A 19,910-nucleotide genomic window follows, 5' to 3' on the forward strand; every position below is an offset into this window, starting at 1 on the left:
CCATTACCACACTACCTGGGTACCTCATCCTCTTTAATATATTTACCCTCACAACACACCTGTGAGGTAGGGAAGTAAAATGGATGGCCCTTAAGAGCAACCTTGATATTAATAACTTACAGTTATTAGCAATATTGTGCTGGGAATCCATCTCATCCCATCGACTTTAATTCTCATGAGATTTGGATATTGGCAACGGTGTGACACTTCCTGAGAACTTTTTCTAGAAGCGAGACCCCTGCCTCAGGCAGGTTTGCAGGGCTGTCGCCAGGGGAGGAAGTGCTAGGATGGGCCTTCCCTGGCTGGCCCCGCCAATCTGCTCGCAGCCGGTGCTTGGCACGTTCCAGTGCTTCCTTCCCTGGCTGCAGCCCTGCCATCCTGCCTGCTGCTTATTGGCAATGGCCAAACCATGGCAACTTTTCGCTGGCAGCTAAGGGATTGCTAAGGAGCGGAATCTCGTGTAAATGGGCAAGTGACGTACAGAGAGACTCAGTGACTTGCCCAAAACCACACTGTGCTTTATCGTCAGAGGTGGGCGAGGGGAGCAGCGGCTGCCCTCCTCTCCCCAGCCTGGGTAAGCAGAGCTCTCCCCACAGCTCCCCAGCTACAAATCATTACCACAGCGCAGCCCTGCGAGGTAAGCGGGAGAATCCATTTGTTTCTGGGCCGGCGCAACTCCAACACTCTGGGCTAGACTGTCATCTCCTACAACCTGCCTTGATAAAGGGACGCAGAAAGCAGCCCAACCCCAGAGACACAGCAAGAGCCAAATTCAGAGCCATGCTTCTGTCCCTGCTTGCTCCGTGGGGAATTAAGCTATTCCCCCCTACGCCCTTCTCCTGGCACAATTTATGCCCATCTCCATGCTGGCTCTGCTGTGCTGGCTGGTGGGGTGGCGCGATGGCTGTGCGCATACCCCACCCACCTGTGAAGGAGATGGAATAGTGCTCTGTCCCCATACAGCTACCTGTAACGTGGAAAGCAAACCCCGAGGAATAGGGGGCACCTTACGACCCCCTTCCTCCCCACACGAGCATGCAGTACAGGCCATGAACTAGCCCGGTGGGAGTAGGCAGCATCTTGCTTTGCTCTATATGGACATTTAGGGAAATGGATCTGCTGGACCCTGGAGCCAGAATCACAGCAGCCACGACACAAGGGCCCTGAGAGCTGAGCAATGATGAGGGGAGGGTAATTTTCAACTGCAGCCCCTTGGCCTCCACCCCCAAGCAAGATCCATTTGACTTTGGGGGAAGGGGTAGCTCAGTGGTTTGAGCATTGGCCTGCAAAACCAAGGATTGTGAGTTCAATCCTTGAGGGGGCCACTTAGGGATCTGGGGCAAAATCAGTACTTGGTCCTGCTAGTAAAGGCAAGGGGCTGGACTTGATGACCTTTAAGGGTCCCTTCCAGCTCTATGAGATAAGTATATCTCTCTCTATATATATTTTGTTGGGAAAGAAGCTGACACACCTGCTGCTGTTCCTCTCACCTTTCACCTGCACTTTGAACTCCTGCTTGTCGCTCTTTGTCTCGCAGGTGTACACAGCGCTGTCTTTGCCCTCAGCCAACTTCACGGTCAGAGTCCTGGAGGCCCCGTCAGCCTTAATCTCATACTTTTTGCTTCCCTTGATCTCAGTTCCATCTTTGAACCACTTGACTACGGCCGTTTCTGGTGTTACCGAAGTGGCCAGTATGATGCTCTCATGTTCCTGAACAATGATTGGTTCTTTCTGGACAAGTTTCTTTTGGAATTTTGCCTCCGGTTCTAGAGAAGTAATCAAAACAAACAAACAAACAGGCTGGTTTCCTGCTCCCTAGAACAGTCGTTCTCAACCACTTTTTGCTCCATGACTCATAAAATAACCCAAAAATTGTCCTGTGATCCACATATCCCAGGGATACAGCTGAATGTTTGCAACCTGCTGTCTCTTTTATCTTGGATTGAGTGGGAAATGATCAGTTGTTCCTTCATAGAGGTAATTTGTTATAGAATCAAAGACAATGAAAAAAAATACACATGCACATAAACACACATCTGGAATCCTCTAAGATTCTTGTTTCATAGTGTATGGAAATTACTCTGTCACCATGGTCCTAATTCAAATTTAACTCTGTGGACTTGCTGCACCCTAAAATTTTTTCCTTGTTTGTACCTACTACCCTATAGGCTCACTTTTCTCCTCCTCTCGTGGCCTCATCTCTAACTCCCATAATGCACCACAGCCCTTTAACACACGCTGCTACTTCATTTAACTAGCACCATTCTTCCAAGTCACCATTTCTCCTCTTTAAAACTCTTCCACTTCTATCTCGCTTTCAGCCCATTATCTCTGTAAAATGATTTGAGATTGTGTCTGTGAAGGAGACAATGAAAAAATAAACCATGTAGCACTGTGTTATACAACGTAAAGCTTATCAGCTGAATTCTGCCTTCAACTACACCTACACAGCACAGACAAAGTGAATAGGATAAATTAATCTGTGGGGTCCGTGTAGCTTATTTGAAGTCAGGGATGTAACACCCGGGCAGATCTTGGCCCAGCTACTCCCAGGAATTAAGGAATAGAAGATATTCACTCCAAGCACATGCCTTACAGATGAAAAGTCTGACCTCAGTTCTGCCCAGAATGAGCGTGCAAGAGAACACTCACCTACTGCTTCAATCTTGAAGGTCAGTTTCTGGCCTGCGGCCTCACAGGTGTACTCTCCAGCATCCTCCTTCTCCATCTGCTCCAGGACCAGACGCCGGGATTTACCCTCAGACTCTACTTTGAGTTTCTTGCTGGAGGTTATCAGTTTGCCGTCCTTGTGCCATTTCACTTCAGTCTTGACCTGGGCCACTTCGCAGGAGAGGGTGGCGCTCTCTGTCAGCACAGCCTTCACCTCCTTCTGCACCTTCTCCTGGTTTACAAATGCAGATTCTGGCTCTGAGTACGAAAAAGAAAAGAGAAAAATGACTGATTAAAACAAAATTAGCCCATCTAATAGGTCTTAGCACATCGACATGCACCAACTTTGGAAATTCTGAAATTTGTCATTTGCCAACAATAGCAGTTGCTGCTGGAGAATGTCTCTATTTATTTATTTGTTTGTTGCTAATTAGGCCATACAATGCAGAAGTTCTTCCTTCTTTGATCATTTTTCCATCATAAACCAACATGACAACACAGACTTCCAGAACCGACTCTTAGTGATCTCGCCCATGGTCATTCCCAGCTGGAACTTCTCTTTCCAAAGAATACTGTTACTAGTACAATACTCTGATAATTAAAGACCTGGCTCGGCAAGGTGCACAAGGGTACACATGTTTAATCTGAAGCAGCTGGCAGTCTCTTTGACTTCACATGCTTAAAGTTACCCAAGTTAAGCACCTTGCTGAATCAGGTCCAATCTTGCAAACTGCAGGCAACTTTCAGGAGAAGAGGGCATTTAACATATGGCAGGAGGCATGCAGCATCTCATTGGATCAGGAGCAAAATCTTACAATGAAAGGACCTCAGAAAATTCACAGCTTTAGATCAGTTTGGATGAGCACTCAAAAATGTGGATGCTTCTCCAAAAAACATATCCTAGCCTCTTCAGTCTCCAAAGCCAGGCTGGGAATCTTGCAAGAAGAGGTTTTTGTTACTTTTAGCTTCCTCTGAGGCTGGAAATGCCAAAGCCTAATCCAGGAAAGCACTTAAGCATATGCTTAAAGTTAAGCATATGCTTACAGGCTTCCCTGAACAGAGATGCTGTCTAATGTCAGGCGCTAGAAGAACCACCTGTTGTGATAATTAGGCACTTTACATCTGACTATGGGAAAAGTTGGGGCAGCAAGCAAATTGTCTGATTGTTTTTTAAAGTCCAACATTTTTGAACTTCAAAAAGTTTGGTCCAGATTCGGTTTGAATTCTGAGTGACAGTTTGGGCCAGTTTCCACACTGGTTCACCCATCGCCAGTTCGGACCAGCTCCTCCACTAGTGTATAACATTCGGGCTCCACTGACTTCCATCTCACCATTGTTCATGCAAAAGCCACCTCCTCTGCAGCTCTTGCCAGCTGGAACAACCCTACTGTGCCTCTCTCCCACTGCCCCTTTTCAAATCTCAATTGAACAGTTCCCTTTATTCCCCTTGTCTGTGCGTCTTAATTTATTTCTCCCTGAGTGTATAAAAAAGTTTCATGCTGTTCTGCATGGAGTATGTCATTTTTATTACTTTATCTATTATTAAATCTCCAATTTAATAATGTGATGCACTCTTATGACATATTGATACCAGGGCTGGCTCCAGACACCAGTGTTCCAAGCAGGTGCTTGGGGCAGCAATCTGCAACACAGTTCCTGTGTTTTTGCCCCCAAGCAGCGCGTCGAATTGCCACCGCAGACGGCGGGGGCTGTCCGTGCGCCGTTAAGGGCGGCATGTGCATTTCCGCAGCAGTGGCAATTCGGTGGCTGCTTCTATGTTCAGCTGTCCACGGCGGCGCAGCTTCTGTGTTCCGGCTGAAGACAGAAGCTGCCACCAAATTGCTGCCGCTGCGGAAACGCGCGTGCCACCCTAAAGGCACATGGACTGCCCCCGCTGTCCGCGGCAGCAATTCGGTGCGCTGCTTGGGGCGGCAAAAACAGTAGAGCCGGCCCTGATTGATACACCCTGATTAGGGCAGACCTTCAGCTAGCATAAATCAGCCTAGCTCCTAGTCTGCAGTGGAGCGACACTAATTTATACAAGTTGAGGGGCTGGCTCGCTGCACACATTTGTTACTGTTGTTGTTAGCCCATTTTCAGACATGACAGTATCATTGGGAATTCAGAAGGGTCTTTCTCCCACCTGTGACATTAAACTTGAAGGTCAGTTTCTGGCCTGCGGCTTCACAGGTGTACTCTCCAGCATCCTTCTTCTCCACCTGCTCCACGACCAGACGCCGGGATTTGCCCTCAGACTCCACTTTGAATTTCTTGCTGGAGGTGATCAGTTTCCCATCCTTGTACCATTTCACTTCAGTTTTGGCCTGGGCCACTTCGCAGAAGAGGGTGGTGCTCTCTGTCAGCACAGCCTTCACCTCCTTCTGCACCTTCTCCTGGTTTGCAAATACGATTTCTGGTTCTGAAAAAAGATAGCATTTCAAAGTAAGTGAATCTATAACCTGAAAGCTGCCAAAACTTGTATCAGGACCTAAGGGGAACAATTCAATCCATGTCTCCAATCTGACAACATGCATTTAAAGTTCTCACATCACCACAGAAAACATTTTTAGGTTTTCTTATGTGGTAAACTTTCTGGTTACTGTTTCACAGGAGCTATGACAAAACAGTTAAGGATCTATGTTAGCATGCCAGGAAGGTGGACACATTGCTTATCACCACGATATGCTCTCATTCCAGGTCCCATCAAGGCAAATCAGATCAGCTGGGCAGTCCTTACTAGTCATTCCAAGGATCAGGCCAAGTGCAGTTTTTAGCAGCAGGGCCTTGACTACGCTATTCCCTTCCTGGAGGACATGAGCTAGAATCCCACTGTGACTGCAGAATTTCTCATATTTGTTGTTATTATTAGCAGCAATAATATTGAAGTAGCACCTAGAGGCAGGACCACACTAGGTGCAGCACAAACATACAGTAGGAGACCGTCCCTGCACCAAAGAGTTTACAACAGGGTTTCTCAAACAGGGGTTGCTCCCTGTGTAGGGAAAGCCCCTGGTGGGTCGGGCCGGTGTGTTTACCTGCCCCGTCTGCAGGTCCGGCCAATCGGGGCTCCCACTGGCTGCAGTTCGCTGCTCCGGGCCAATGGGAACTGCTGGAAGCGGGGGCCAGTAAGTCCCTCGCCCCGTGCTGCTTCCAGCAGCTCCCATTGGCCTGGAGCAGCGAACCATGGCCAGTGGGAGCCGCAATTGGCTGGACCTGCGGACACGGCAGGTAAATACACCGGCCCGGCCTGCCAGGGGCTTTCCCTACACAAGCGGCGACCCCAGTCTGAGAAACCCTGGTTTACAACCTAAATAGGTAAAGGGTAGCAGGGGAAACGGACACACAGAGGGGAAATGACTGGACCAAGGCCACACAGCAGGTCAACAGCAGAGTCAGGAATAGAACCAAGCTCTCTCGAGTCCCCAGTCCAGTGCCCTGCCCATTGGCTCACACGCCCTCTGTGCAGTTTGGTTTGCTTGGATAATGACTGTTTAATCTCTGCTGCTTCCACCTGCATGTCTCTGCAGATTTGGGAGAAGGCTGTCTCCTCCAGCTAGGACAAGGTCCTGATGGACTTTCTAGCAGGCCGACCAAGCTGAATTTATGATTCAATTACTGAATTTGCTTGAGGTACAGCACCCAGGGTAACAGGTGCTTAACACCTTATTTGAAATCATAATTAAACCTTTTTGTATCTTGCTAGAGGACTGAGATCAGATGGGTGATCTCTCTCCTCTATATTCAGGGCTGGATTGTGGCTTTGCAGCCCTGGCTCCACTGGGATGTGTCACGGAGCTGCACCATCTGAGAGGCAGATGCCAGAGCTGTCATCCTTGTAGTGCACAGTGACAGAGAGGATGCTTCCCCAGCACCGGGGTGCAGAATGCATTCTCACAGTGCTACTGGTCATCTGGCTACACACCAGCCCCTCCCAGCCAGGACCCCTTTGGGGCATGGAGCCTCTCAGACTATACCAGCCTACCCACCTCACATACACACAGTTACGCTCGGGATGAAATGCTCATCTCCCACATAATGCTGGAGTAATCAGACTGTCTGCAAAGGAGCGTGGGTGAGCTGGGAAGGTGAAACCCATTCTCCCAATTGGAAGCCCAGGCACCAGACATCAGAGCACTTCGCCTTCTCCCCCTCCGTGCCACACGCATGGGGCATTAGGGCCAATGCAGTCATGTCAAGGCCGATCCCCAGCCCCGTGATGTCCTTCCCCGCCGGTCTCTCCTGGGCAGACCTGGAGAGCGCCCGCCCACGAGGGGCCAGAGAAATGCAGATACCACCACGTGGCCACTCCACCCTGGCTCCCCTCTGCAACTTCACTGGGGTGGAGAGTGCTGTGGGCAGTCATGTGCTGGCTCTCTGGCATTCTGGCTGCATCAATGGACTTACGAGAGGGAAAGGGATTGCAGCACTATTATTATTCATGTATATTCGGGAAGGGGTCACAATATACTGGGCATTTTCCAAACATACAGAGAAGAGGCTCTCCCTGCCTCAAAGATCCTGCAATCCATTAGAAATATATATATTTTCTTAAAAGTCCCCCCAACTTCTGCACCAAAGCAACAGAAGCCACTCTCTGGCCCATAATTTGCTCCTAAAATTGTGGACAATATTCCTAAAAAATAAAATTACTTTAGTCTCCTAATAGAAATTTAAAAAAAGAGTTTCTCCCACCTGTGACGATAACCTTGAAGGTCAGTTTCTGCCCTGCGGCCTCACAGGTGTACTCTCCAGCGTCTTTCTTCTCCACCTGCTCCACGACCAGCTGTCGTGATTTGCCCTCTGACTCCACTTTAAATTTCTTGCTGGAGGTGATCAGTTTCCCGTCCTTGTGCCACCTCACTTCAGTCTCGGCCTGCGCCATCTCACAGCTCAGGGTGGCGCTCTCCGTCAGGACGGCCTTCATCTCCTTCTGCACCTTCTCCTTGTTTGCAAACACAACTTCGGGTTCTGAGATTGGGGGAAACAATTTATAAAGTTAACTCCCCCAACTTTGATCTTCATTACCAGAAGGCAGGTTTATGAAGATTTTTCCCAATTCATATTTCTTGAGTGCCCATCTCCTGAGTCATTTAAACTAGGCCACACCAACTAGTGTTAGGAGGAACAATCCTTCACTAGCAGTGGAGGATGAGCTAGGTGACCTGCAGGGGTTTTTCCATCTCTGATTACCATGATTTTCTGAAATCTGCAATGGAAGAAACTAATGTATTTGTTAACATTTGTCCATCAGAACGTCACTGAATACCATCAGTTGGATGATTGTGCTGTAAGAAAATATGCTTTAAATCATACAAACAAGGGGAGAGATGCATTTTATCTTGCAATCCAAAATAAAGGTGGCTGTAGGGGGAAAAAATGAGTCCACATTCTGGGATTCATGCTTAAACTTTCCAAAATTTCACAGATGTTTGCTAATTAAAAATAAAAATAAACCACCCACCTCTGTTACTTTTCCAGAATTATGCCAGGCCAGAATCAAGGACTAGTTTACTGCATAAACTCCTGAACTTTTCAGTTGGTTCGTGGGTTGGTTTAAATTTTTCATAAGCCAAACTGGCTTTGTCACTGGCTCCCTGCACAACCTTAGGCAGGTCACTTAACTTTTCTGTGCTTCAGTTTTCCAATATGGAAAATAAGAGATAAATCAGTCTCTCTCACCTGTGACGGTAACTTTGAAGGTCAGTTTCTGGCCTGCGGCCTCACAGGTATACTCTCCAGCGTCTTTCTTCTCCACCTGCTCCACGGCCAGACGCCGGGATTTGCCCTCAGACTCCACTTTGAGTTTCTTGCTGGAGGTGATCAGTTTCCCATCCTTGTACCATTTCACTTCAGTCTTGGCCTGGGCCACCTCACAGCTCAGGGTGGCGCTCTCTGTCAGGGCGGCCTTCACCTCCTTCTGCACCTTCTCCTGGTTTGTAAACACCTCTTCTGCCTCTGCAAACAGGAGGAGACGGGATAGTCAAGAAACAAACCTTCCTTTTGAGGCAGAGAGTTTTAATGACTGAGGCTGTTTTAAAATAAATCTAGGTTTGACCATTTTAATGTTAGAGACAAGATGGGAGACGTAATATCTTTCCCTGGACCAACTTCTAATGGCTTATTTAATAGAAAAGCTGGACAGAACTCTGATCTTGGATCTTTGAAATGGCAGAACCTACCCTTAGCCAAAACTGCTTGGGGGACAACTATCCATCCTGTCAAAATATAAAATTCTAAAACCTAGCTCAGATCTCTCCTTTAGTATTTAAACTCTGTCACAGTACCGGGAGAGCTACAATCAAAAGAACAATAGGTCTGAACCAGGACATTGGATCCACATCCCCTTGAATTTGGAGGAATTTTAGATCAGAATCCAAAATTTCATGTCATTGGAACTCCAGATTCAAAACTTCCTTGAATTTTGTGCAAGTTTGCACTTTAACACAGATCCAGAGACAGGTTTTGCAGTTTCACACCATCTCCAGAGTGAAGCAATAAAGCTCATCGCTCATTCAAGATCCAATCCCAGCAGGATGCTGGAACTTAAAAAAAAAAAACCACTTTGGAAGGGCCATGAACTCTCATGCAAGTCAGCTTCTAACTAACTGGGGTCAGGAAGAGACTTCCCCAATGGCCAGGCTATTCCATAATTGCCCACAGGTCAAAGTGCACCTTCCTCTGAAGCAGCTGGCACTGGCCACTGCAGAAGACCAGTTACTGGACTAGATGGACCATTGGTCTGATCCAATCTGGCAATTGCAATAGACCTGCCATCATAGCTCTGTAAAAAGATCACAAGGAAATCTCAAACCATATGCCATATTCACACAAATGCCTGTTATGTGAAATCACCTAGTTTCACAGAGCTCGGGCCATGGTGATATCCAGTGCTGTTCACCATTGTGAGACCAGGCCTGTCAATTATTTAAATGGTTCTTTCTATAGCTCCTAGAATGGATGGAATATAATCCTGTCATATGTGATGCATGCAGCACTGCCCACAGCAGCTGTAAATCAAAATGACAACTGCTTCTCCTTAGAATTAAAGCCTTCTGCGGTCACTGTGTGTTTGATGAGCATCTGGCCTGAAAGGTTAGGCACAGAGTGATTTTCCAGTGCGGGTAAAGGATGGCTGACGTGTTCTGGACCATCTGCAAGAAAGAAGATCCTATGGGTATGCTCATTTCTCCGAAAAGACCCTGAGGGAAGAACAACTGTATTCCTCTGGGCCAATTCGTCCCCATTGGACCCTGTCTTCTGACTCTTGGGAGAGGATTTCATACAAACCCAGCATCACCGCTATTATGTACAATTCATGTCATTCCAGATTATTATTATTTGTGTTATCATAGAGCAGTGGTACCCAACCTTGTTACACAGGAGGGCCACCTAAAACCCAAACACAGCCTTGTGTGGGCCAAAGAGATTCTACATATTTTAGTAAGATTTAAAGGCACCTGTATTGATTTATATTTTAAGTTCAGCTTGTTTCGTATGTATTTAGATAGGCTGTTTCGATGTACAATATTGTCTATTTACACACTTGTGTAAACTAAAATGATGTAAACATGACAACAAAACGCTAATGAATCAGCCATTAGTATATTGTGTTGCAGCAAGCCGTGGCCCTTATGAAATGATCTGGTGGGCCGTGTGTGGCCTGCAGGTTGGGCACCTTTGTTGTAGAGCCTAGGAGTCCCAGTTCTAGGCTAGGACGCCATTGCACTAGGGGCTGTACAAGCAAGGAACAAAGAGACAGTCCCTGCCTCAGATGTATGGAGTTCAATTTTAGGTGATGGAGTTCTTCCCAGTGGCAGGTTTCAGTTGTTTGGATTTGCCTGAGTGGCATGGCACCTGCTCTCACAAATTCTCTCTGGTGAATTCACTTGAATGTCACCACAAATTAACACCAAGAGATGAGGAGGAAGGATGATCTTCGGGTTAAGGCACAGGCAGAGGAGTCAGGAGCCAGGTTTCCATTCCTGACTCTACCACAGATTTCCTTGTGACCTTGGGCAAGTCACTTAGGACGCCAAACCTGTTGCCATTGAAGTGTATGGCAAATCTCCCATTGATTTCAATGGGAGCAGAAGCACATCCTTATTCTCTCTGTGCTTCAGTTTCCCCATCTGTAAAATATGGACAATACCACCTATCTCACAGAGGTGTGCAGAGGCTCAACTAATTTGTGCTTGTAAGACATGTTAATAATGTATCTAAGCTACTTATCTGGCCCCCACTACTACAGTGTCTGAGCAGCTCACAATCTTTTATGTATTTAGCCTCACATGGCAAAGCTGAACCTGGCTTTCCCAAGTCCCAGGTTTGCATCTTAGCCCCTGGACCATCCTGCCTAGCAGCAGGCATAGAACATTTAGGTAAATTGTAGGTAAACGGCACTCTTCATGTGAGGATTTCAGAGCCCTTCACACACACCAATTAATTCTCACAATGACCCTGTGATGTAGGAAAGTATCAATATGCCCATTTCCAGCTGGATTAAACACAGTTACCTACAGGTTAAGTAACTGGCCCACAGTCATGCAGCAAGTGAGCAGCAGAGCAGAGCGGAGCCTAGCACGTCGGAATCCCTTATGCTAACCACCAGACCCATTTACACAAACAAACCTATCATGTCGCAGCCTTATGCCAGAAGCCTTGAGGAGCGGAAAATCCTTAGGCTTTCATCCAAGGTTACAGTATGTACGCATGCAAAGCTCTGGTATTTCAGCCAGAAGCACTTCATCATCCATCATCTTGAGAAAAACCTTTGGGCTAACGCTATGGAGCTCTCTCGTGTACATAGATGCAAACAATCAATGCCTCTTGCTGGAAGTATTGCCTTGTTGTGGGCAGTAGGAAACACCAATTAGCTCCTGGCTTTAAAACAAAAACAAACCAAAAAAAACCCTATGATCCACTACAGGAGGCTAACATGAGCTCTTGTTTCAAAGAGTGTAATATGATTCTTGGCCAATTTCTGCCTCTCCGTCTCGTGTTTATAATCTGTCATAATTTCCCTCTCCCACCTTCACTAATCACCAAAGATTTCCTTGCCTAAAATAAAATAGTGACCTGTGATCTCACACCCTCCACCTGCACCTCCTACTTAACCCTGCAGCCAAGTCAGAAGGCTGAAACGACGACAATCATTACCATCGTTTTCATGGCAAAAGAGTGGGATGCCACAAACACAGGATAATGACCCAAATTTGGCCCTGACTTGCTCCCAGGACAATTCCAGTCACTTACAAGCTAGAATACAGAGAGGATAAGATCCAATAAGCCCCTACAATGCACCGAAAATGTTTGGCAAGTTTGGGAACTATGGTGGCAGAATATAGTGCTGGATAAATCAGTTCAGATAAATAAAAGAGGAACAGAAACTTTGCCCCAAACACCAACACAACCTCTTCTGTCCACTTTTTGTTATTTAAAGAAAAAAAACCACAGGTAACTTTTCACTTTCTGGTTCAGACCGCAAATAGATCGAAAATTACCAGAACGCAATGAGATGGCCTATTCTCACTGTACTGCGGACGTTGCCAAAAGCAGGAAGCACCAGAAGTGTTGTGAGAGAGCCTGTTTTTGTGAGATTTTAACATGACTAAATAGCAGAAAGAGACTCAAATAAATCCTCTTACGTTCGGAGGAGTTTCTGAGCTACATGGATGTTCATCTGAACCCAAACGCCAAATCTTATAGAATTTGTATTTCACCAAGACCACCATTCAGCAAGCTACTGCAGGACCTGATAGTCTATGATTCTATGATTCCATGACATGCATAACTTTAAAGCAGAGGCGCAGTCCCACTGAAGACAGTGAGACTACAAATGAGCTTGAAGTTACACACACCCAGAACGCCTAGTTGCACACTGCAGTAGCTGAGTGCTAGAGGATCATATATTTCTTATTTAACATCCCATCACTCACAAAGAAACACTCCCGGAAGTAGTTAATAAAAGTAAGCGTCTCTCTCACCTGTGACAATAACCTTGAAAGTCAGTTTCTGGCCTGCAGCCTCACAGGTGTACTCTCCAGCGTCTTTCTTCTCCACCTGCTCCATGACCAGACGCCGGGATTTGCCCTCAGACTCCACCTTGAATTTCTTGCTGGAGGTGATCAGTTTCCCATCTTTGTACCATTTCACGTCAGTCTTGGCCTGGGTCACCTCACAGCTCAGGGTGGCGCTCTCTGTCAGGGCGGCCTTCACCGCCTTCTGCACCTTCTCCTGGTTTGCAAACACCTCTTCAGGCTCTGCAGAGGGGAGAAGCGATTTAAAAACTGAATGCACAGTTAGAGCTGCACAAAGTATTCCCAACACAAAGTTCAGTAGCTGAGCTGTGTCACATTTCATGCAATTTGGAAATGGGCCCCATTTTGTTAAATTCAAGCCCCAGATGCAACACTTCTCCTTTCACCAATCAGGTGCTGCTGATGGTCCATCATCCAGAAGAAATGAAAGGCTCCAGTGCCTTGTATATGTAACCCCTGCCAGCTCAGAATGGCACTCTGTCTCCCTCTAGTGGTGGCTAGGCCAGCTAGCGATTGATTAACCTGCTATAGCCTTGACTAAGACAGATGTGCCTTTTAGCTGAACACTAGAGGCTCTTTCATTTAGCTGAGGAGGTCGACACAATGAATGACGCGGTGAATGTTACACAGATACAATGGGCTTGAACAAATGTGCATCTAACTTGAGAACACAGCCGGCACTGTTGCTCACACATCGGAATTTCTGAATGCCATTAATCAGTTAGACTCACACCTAGCCACCATTGTGATAACTGCACTTATGACTTAGGTATGCAGTTATCCCTTCCAAATCAGACAATGTCTCTATTGTCGGATGATCTCGAAATCCAAGAACATGATATTTTATGTTTTCATAAAATGAGGGTCTGATTTTTCTCTCACGTACGTCTGCATATCAGGAGTAACACATTTGAAATCGGTGGAGTTACAATGGTGTAAATTCAGTATAAGTGAAAGCCGATTCACACCCCACGGTTATTATTTGGGCCTCCCCTCCAAATGCAGTCCTTGTTTGTACCTTGGTGCCTGTTCACAAAATAACTCCAAACTCATTGAAATTCCAGATCCTCAGCATCGCCACACTAAGGTCAAGACAGCACTGCTCATTTACACTAGTTAGGGGTTGAGCCCCACCTGTCTTCAGTTCAACTCTTCAGAATAAAACAGCAAATAATATTATATCGTTCAAATTAACTGAAAATATTTGAACGTGAAAATCCAAAATGGCAGGTCACAACAGAGAATACCATTGTAAACATCTCTCTCTCTCACCTGTGATGATAATTTTAAAGGTCAGTTTCTGGCCTGCGGCCTCACAGATGTACTCTCCAGTGTCCTTCTTCTCAAGCTGCTTCACGACCAGTCGCCGGGATTTGCCCTCAGACTCCACTTTGAATTTCTTGCTGGAGGTGATCAGTTTCCCATCCTTGTACCATTTCACTTCTGACTTTTCCTGGGCCACCTCACAGCTCAGGGTGGCGCTCTCTGTCAGGACGGCTTTCACTTCCTTCTGCACCTTCGCCTTGTTTGCAAACACTTCTTCAGGCTCTGCCAAGAGAAAAGGAATTACAAGATAAATCCTGTCACTGATACAATGCCATCCAGGGACTATTAAAGGTGAAGGTGCGGAGAAACTGACAGCTCTGCGTCCAGAGGCAGTATTAGCTGTACGTCTCTCCCACTTTGCCTAAAATTTCAACCTTAACTATGGAGCTTGTATGGCATCTCCTTCTTAAATCAACCAACCCAAATCCCCACATTCAACATCTCATGATTGCACTGGGAAGTGATCATTCCCTTAGGAGTACTACAATGGCATTAGGGAAAAGACAGGGTGGCTCGTATGGAAGCCATGAGACGTTCAAAATTCCAACCTCGTCTGGAAAATGTTATGCTGCTGCTGCAAAACACCCACTGACTAAGATGATTCAGGTGCATTCCCATTTTACCTGCTTACTCCAAAAATTTATTCTCAACATTGTGGCAAAACCCAAAATCTCCCCAAAACCCTCTGGATTCAGAGCTGAGCTGCCAGCAGGGCAGGAAATTCAGCTTATTCTAGAATGTTTCAATCAACAATGGCAGCAAATCAGACCTTAAGTTGAAAGAAAATACTCTCTCCTACCAGTGACAAGAACCTTGAAGGTCAGTTTCTGGCCTGCGGCCTCACAGATGTACTCTCCAGCATCCTTCTTCTCCACCTGCTCCACGACCAGACGCCGGGATTTGCCCTCAGACTCCACCTTGAATTTCTTGCTGGAGGTGATCAGTTTCCCATCCTTGTACCATTTCACTTCAGTCTTGGCCTGGGCCACCTCACAGCTCAGGGTGGTGCTCTCTGTCAGGACGGCCTTCACCTCCTTCTGCACCTTCTCCTTGCTTGCAAACACCTCTTCCATCTCTGCCAAGGAAAAGGAATTACAAGGGCTTAATCTCCCTCACTGATGCGATGCCATCCAGAGAACAGAGAAGGAGAAGGCAGGGAGAAGCTGACAGCTCTGCTTCCTTAGGCTGCTTTCTGCACGTCTCCCCCAACATGAATGATATAGCTACAAGTACAATTTCAACCTTAACTATGGAGCCTGTAGGGAGTCTCCTTCATAATAAACCAACCTGAACCCCCACATTCAAACTCTCATCAGTGCTCTGGAAAGTGGCCTCAGATCCAGATCTGAATTTATCAGCACAGGACTCCCTTTCGCTTTTTCACCAACATCTTCCTTACAAACCCTTCCTTCTGATTTTAAACCTGAATGGACGACTATCTTCTTTTACTTTAAGAAGCACTGTTGGTTTTAAAAAGTCATTGACTGTGTATCACCTAATAGGGAATATCTGAGCTGAGATGCCACCAGTGAAGGGTATGCACTTCATTCTACAATAGTTAAACCAACAACAGAAGCAAACTGTTGAAAGAAAATATTGTTTCTTACCTGTGACAACAATCTTGAAGGTCAGTTTCTGGCCTGCAGCCTCGCAGGTGTACTCTCCAGCATCTTTCTTCTCCACCTGCTCCACAACTAGATGCCGGGATTTGCCCTCAGACTCCACTTTGAATTTCTTGCTGGAGGTGATCAGTTTCCCATCCTTGTACCATTTCACTTCAGTCTTGGCCTGGGCCACCTCACAGCTGAGGGTGGCACTCTCTGTCAGGACGGCCTTCGCCTCCTTCTGCACCTTCTCCTTGCTTGCAAACACCTCTTCCATCTCTGCCAGGGAAAAGGAATTACAAGGGCTTAATCTCCCTCACTGATGCGATGCCACCCAGAGAACAGAGAAGGAGAAGGCAGGGAGAAGCTGACAGCTCTGCATCTGAGACACTTTTTGCTTCACATTTACCACCTCTGCCTGATCCCTCCCACCATCAGTGCAAGTCCATGTACAAACTTAACTATGGACCTGCCAGCATCTCTCCTTTATAATAATGCTACACACACACACATAATCCACCTCTCATGATTCCTCTGGAGCGATCTCAGATCCAAATGTAAATTTATCCTCTCAAGCCTCCCTCTAGTTTATTTTGCTGAGATGTTCCATGCAAAACATTCCCTCCCCTCTGACACCTGAAAGGACCAACACTTCTTCCCACTGAGGAGCGCTGTTATTTTTTAAAAGTAAATGAAGGAATTAAAGAGAAGCCAGAGTGGCATGGTTGGATGCCCGGTAGGGTTACCACCTGGCTGATATTTGACCGGCCTGCCCATTGTTTTATAGATTTGCCAGTGGCCAGAAAAATAATTTAGTCTCCCAGGTGTTTTTTTACATTGGTCTAAAGATTTGCATGATTATCCTAACACAATGGGAGATCTAATGTTAAAAGTTTCTGTGTCCACCTAAAGATCCTGCAGTGTTCCCAGTTCCGCAGGTTAAGCGATAACAGATCAAAGGTGTTGAAAATACAGCAGCTGCCTGCCCACCAACACACAAGTACGCCACGTGTGACTGAGAGACATGGTTTGACTCACGCAACAGTGAGATGACATGCGATGTTATCAATCTTATCTATATGTGTTCTCTCTCTGGATACTATATGCTGCTGTCGAAGGGGGATTGTGGAGTTGCCTTGTGGTTAGGGTTACTTGGGGTTTGCCTTCTGTGTGGACGGGTGCCATTTTTTTTGCATTTCAAAGGTGGTAACACTAATCCATGCAGAAGTTCAGACTCCCAACCTAGTTTGAAAAATATTATGCTACTGCTGTAAACCGCCATCAGCTAAGAAGATTCAGCTGCCTCCCCACTTTACTAGCGTATTCTGTTCATTTCTTATCAGTATCATGGCAAAACCAAAAATCTCTCCAACATGCTAGCAGTGTAGGAAATGCGCTTTATTCTACAATATTTAAACGAGCAATGGCAGCAAATCAGCTCTTCAGTTGAAAGAAAATACTCTCTCTTACCAATGACAAGAATCTTGAAGGTCAGTTTCTGGCCTGCAGCCTCACAGGTGTACTCTCCAGCATCCTTCTTCTCCATCTGTTCCATGACCAGACGCCGGGATTTGCCCTCAGACTCCACCTTGAATTTCTTGCTGGAGGTGATCAGTTTCCCGTCCTTGTACCATCTCACTTCAGTCTTGGCCTGGGCCACCTCACAACTCAGGGTGGCGCTCTCTGTCAGGGCGGCCTTCACCTCCTTCTGCACCTTCTCCTGGTTTGCAAACACATCCTCTCTCTCTGGCATGGAAAAGGAATTAGAAGGGCTTAAACTTCCTCACTGATGCCATCCAGAGTTCACAGAGGGAGGCGCTGACATCTCTGCCCCCGAGGCACCTTTCACCACGTTTCCCGCCTCTGCCTCACCCCTTCCACCATCGGTGTAAGTCCATGTGCAACCTTAACTATGGACCTGCCAGCACCTCTCCTTTATAATAATCCACCCCAAATCCCCAGACTCAACCTCTCACTATTCCTCTGGAGTGATCTCAGATCCAAATATGAATTCATCCTCTCAAGCCTCCCTCTAGTTTATTGTACTGAGATGTTTCTTGCAAAACTTTCCCTCCCCTCTGATACTTAAAAGGACCAACATTTCTTCCCACTGAGGAGCGCTGTTATTTTTTAAAAGTAAATGAAGGAATTAAAGAGAAGCCAGAGTAGCACGGATGGATGCCCCGGTAGGGTTACCACCTGGCTGATATTTGACTGGCCTTCCCATTGTTTTGTGGATTTGCCAGTTGTCAGATAAATAATTTAGTCTCCCAGGTGTTTTTTACGTGGGTCTAAAGATTTGCATGATTATCCTAACACAATGGGAGATCTAATGTTAAAAGTTTCTGTGTCCAGCTAAAGATGCTGCAGTGTTCCTAGGTCTGCAGTTTAAGCGATAACAAATCAAAGGTGTTGAAAATACAGCGGCTGCCTGCCCACCAACACACAAGTACACCACGTGTGTGTGTGTGAGAGAGATGGTTTGACTCACACGATAGTGAGGAGACATGCAATGTTATCAATCTTATCTATATGTGTTCTCTCTCCAGATACTCTGAGCTGCTGTTGAAGGGGGATTGTGGAGTTGCCTTGTGGTTAGGGTTACTTGGGGTTTGCCTTCTGTGTGGGCAGGTGCCATTTTTTTTTTTTGCATTTCAAAGATGGTAACATTAATGCCATGTAGAAGTTCAGAATCCCAACATCGTTTGGAAAATTTATGCTACTTCTGTAAAACGCCCACCGACTTAGAAGATTCAGCTGCCTCCCCACTTTACCTGCTTACTCTGTTCATTTCTTATCAATATCATGGCAAAACCAAAAATCTCTCCAACATGCTACCAGTGTAGGAAACGCACTTTATTCTACAATATTTAAACCAGCAATGGCAGCAAATCAGCCCTTCGGCTGAAAGAAAATACTCTCTCTTACCAGTGACAAGAACCTTGAAGGTCAGTTTCTGGCCTGCGGCCTCACAGGTGTATTCTCCAGCATCTTTCTTCTCCACCTGCTCCACGACCAGACGCCGGGATTTGCCCTCAGACTCCACTTTGAGTTTCTTGCTGGAGGTGATCAGTTTCCCGTCCTTGAACCATTTCACTTCAGTCTTGGCCTGGGCCACCTCACAGCTCAGGGTGGCGCTCTCTGTCAGGACGGCCTTCACCTCTTTCTCCACCTTCTCCTTGTTTGCAAACACCTCTTCCATTTCTGCTGGGGTAAAGGAATTACAATGGCTTAAAAGCTCTCACTGATGCGATGCCACCCAGAGAACAGAGAAGGAGAAGGCAGGGAGAAGCTGACAGCTCTGCATCTGAGACACTTTTTGCTTCAGGTTTACAACCTCTGCCTGATCCCTCCCACCATCAGTGCAAGTCCATGTACAAACTTAACTATGGACCTGCCAGCATCTCTCCTTTATAATAATGCTACACACACACCCAGAATCCACCTCTCATGATTCCTCTGGAGCGATCTCAGATCCAAATGTAAATTTATCCTCTCAAGTCTCCCTCTAGTTTATTTTGCTGAGATGTTCCATGCAAAACTTTCCCTCCCCTCTGATACCTGAAAGGACCAACACTTCTTCCCACTGAGGAGCGCTGTTATTTTTAAAAAGTAAATGAAGGAATTAAAGAGAAGCCAGAGTGGCTTGGGTGGATGCCCGGTAGGGTTACCGCCTGGCTGATATTTGACCGGCCTGCCCATTGTTTTATAGATTTGCCAGTTGCCAGAAAAATAATTTAGTCTCCCAGGTGTTTTTTTACATGGCTCTAAAGATTTGCATGATTATCCTAACACAATGGGAGATCTAATGTTAAAAGTTTCTGTGTCCAGCTAAAGATCCTGCAGTGCTCCCAGGTCTGCAGTTTAAGCGATAACAGATCAAAGGTATTGAAAATACAGCAGCTGCCTGCCCACCAACACATAAGAACATAAGAACATAAGAACGGCCGTACCGGGTCAGACCAAAGGTCCATCTAGCCCAGTATCTGTCTACCGACAGTGGCCAATGCCAGGTGCCCCAGAGGGAGTGAACCTAACAGGCAATGATCAAGTGATCTCTCTCCTGCCATCCATCTCCATCCTCTGATGAACAGAGGCTAGGGACACCATTTTTACCCATCCTAGCTAATAGCCATTTATGGACTTAGCCACCATGAATTTATCCAGTCCCCTTTTAAACATTGTTATAGTCCTAGCCTTCACAACCTCCTCAGGTAAGGAGTTCCACAAGTTGACTGTGCGCTGCGTGAAGAAGAACTTCCTTGTATTTGTT

The 19,910-nt window shown here is 46.4% G+C and overlaps 1 protein-coding gene across 1 annotated transcript in view; it reads right to left on the bottom strand.

Moving 5' to 3' along the window:
* OBSCN (obscurin, cytoskeletal calmodulin and titin-interacting RhoGEF) overlaps positions 1-19,910 on the bottom strand; it is a 301,099-nt gene that overhangs the window by 206,412 nt on the left and 74,777 nt on the right. Inside the window, 11 exon segments of the mRNA XM_045004158.1 lie at positions 1,491-1,766; positions 2,653-2,928; positions 4,814-5,089; positions 5,223-5,253; positions 7,373-7,638; positions 8,350-8,625; positions 13,980-14,255; positions 14,833-15,108; positions 15,641-15,916; positions 17,108-17,383; positions 18,566-18,841. Of these exon segments, the coding sequence (XP_044860093.1) occupies positions 1,491-1,766; positions 2,653-2,928; positions 4,814-5,089; positions 5,223-5,253; positions 7,373-7,638; positions 8,350-8,625; positions 13,980-14,255; positions 14,833-15,108; positions 15,641-15,916; positions 17,108-17,383; positions 18,566-18,841 (2,781 nt within the window).

Source organism: Mauremys mutica, chromosome 2 (genome assembly GCF_020497125.1).
Source record: "Mauremys mutica isolate MM-2020 ecotype Southern chromosome 2, ASM2049712v1, whole genome shotgun sequence".
In the NCBI taxonomy this organism is placed as follows: domain Eukaryota; kingdom Metazoa; phylum Chordata; order Testudines; family Geoemydidae; genus Mauremys; species Mauremys mutica.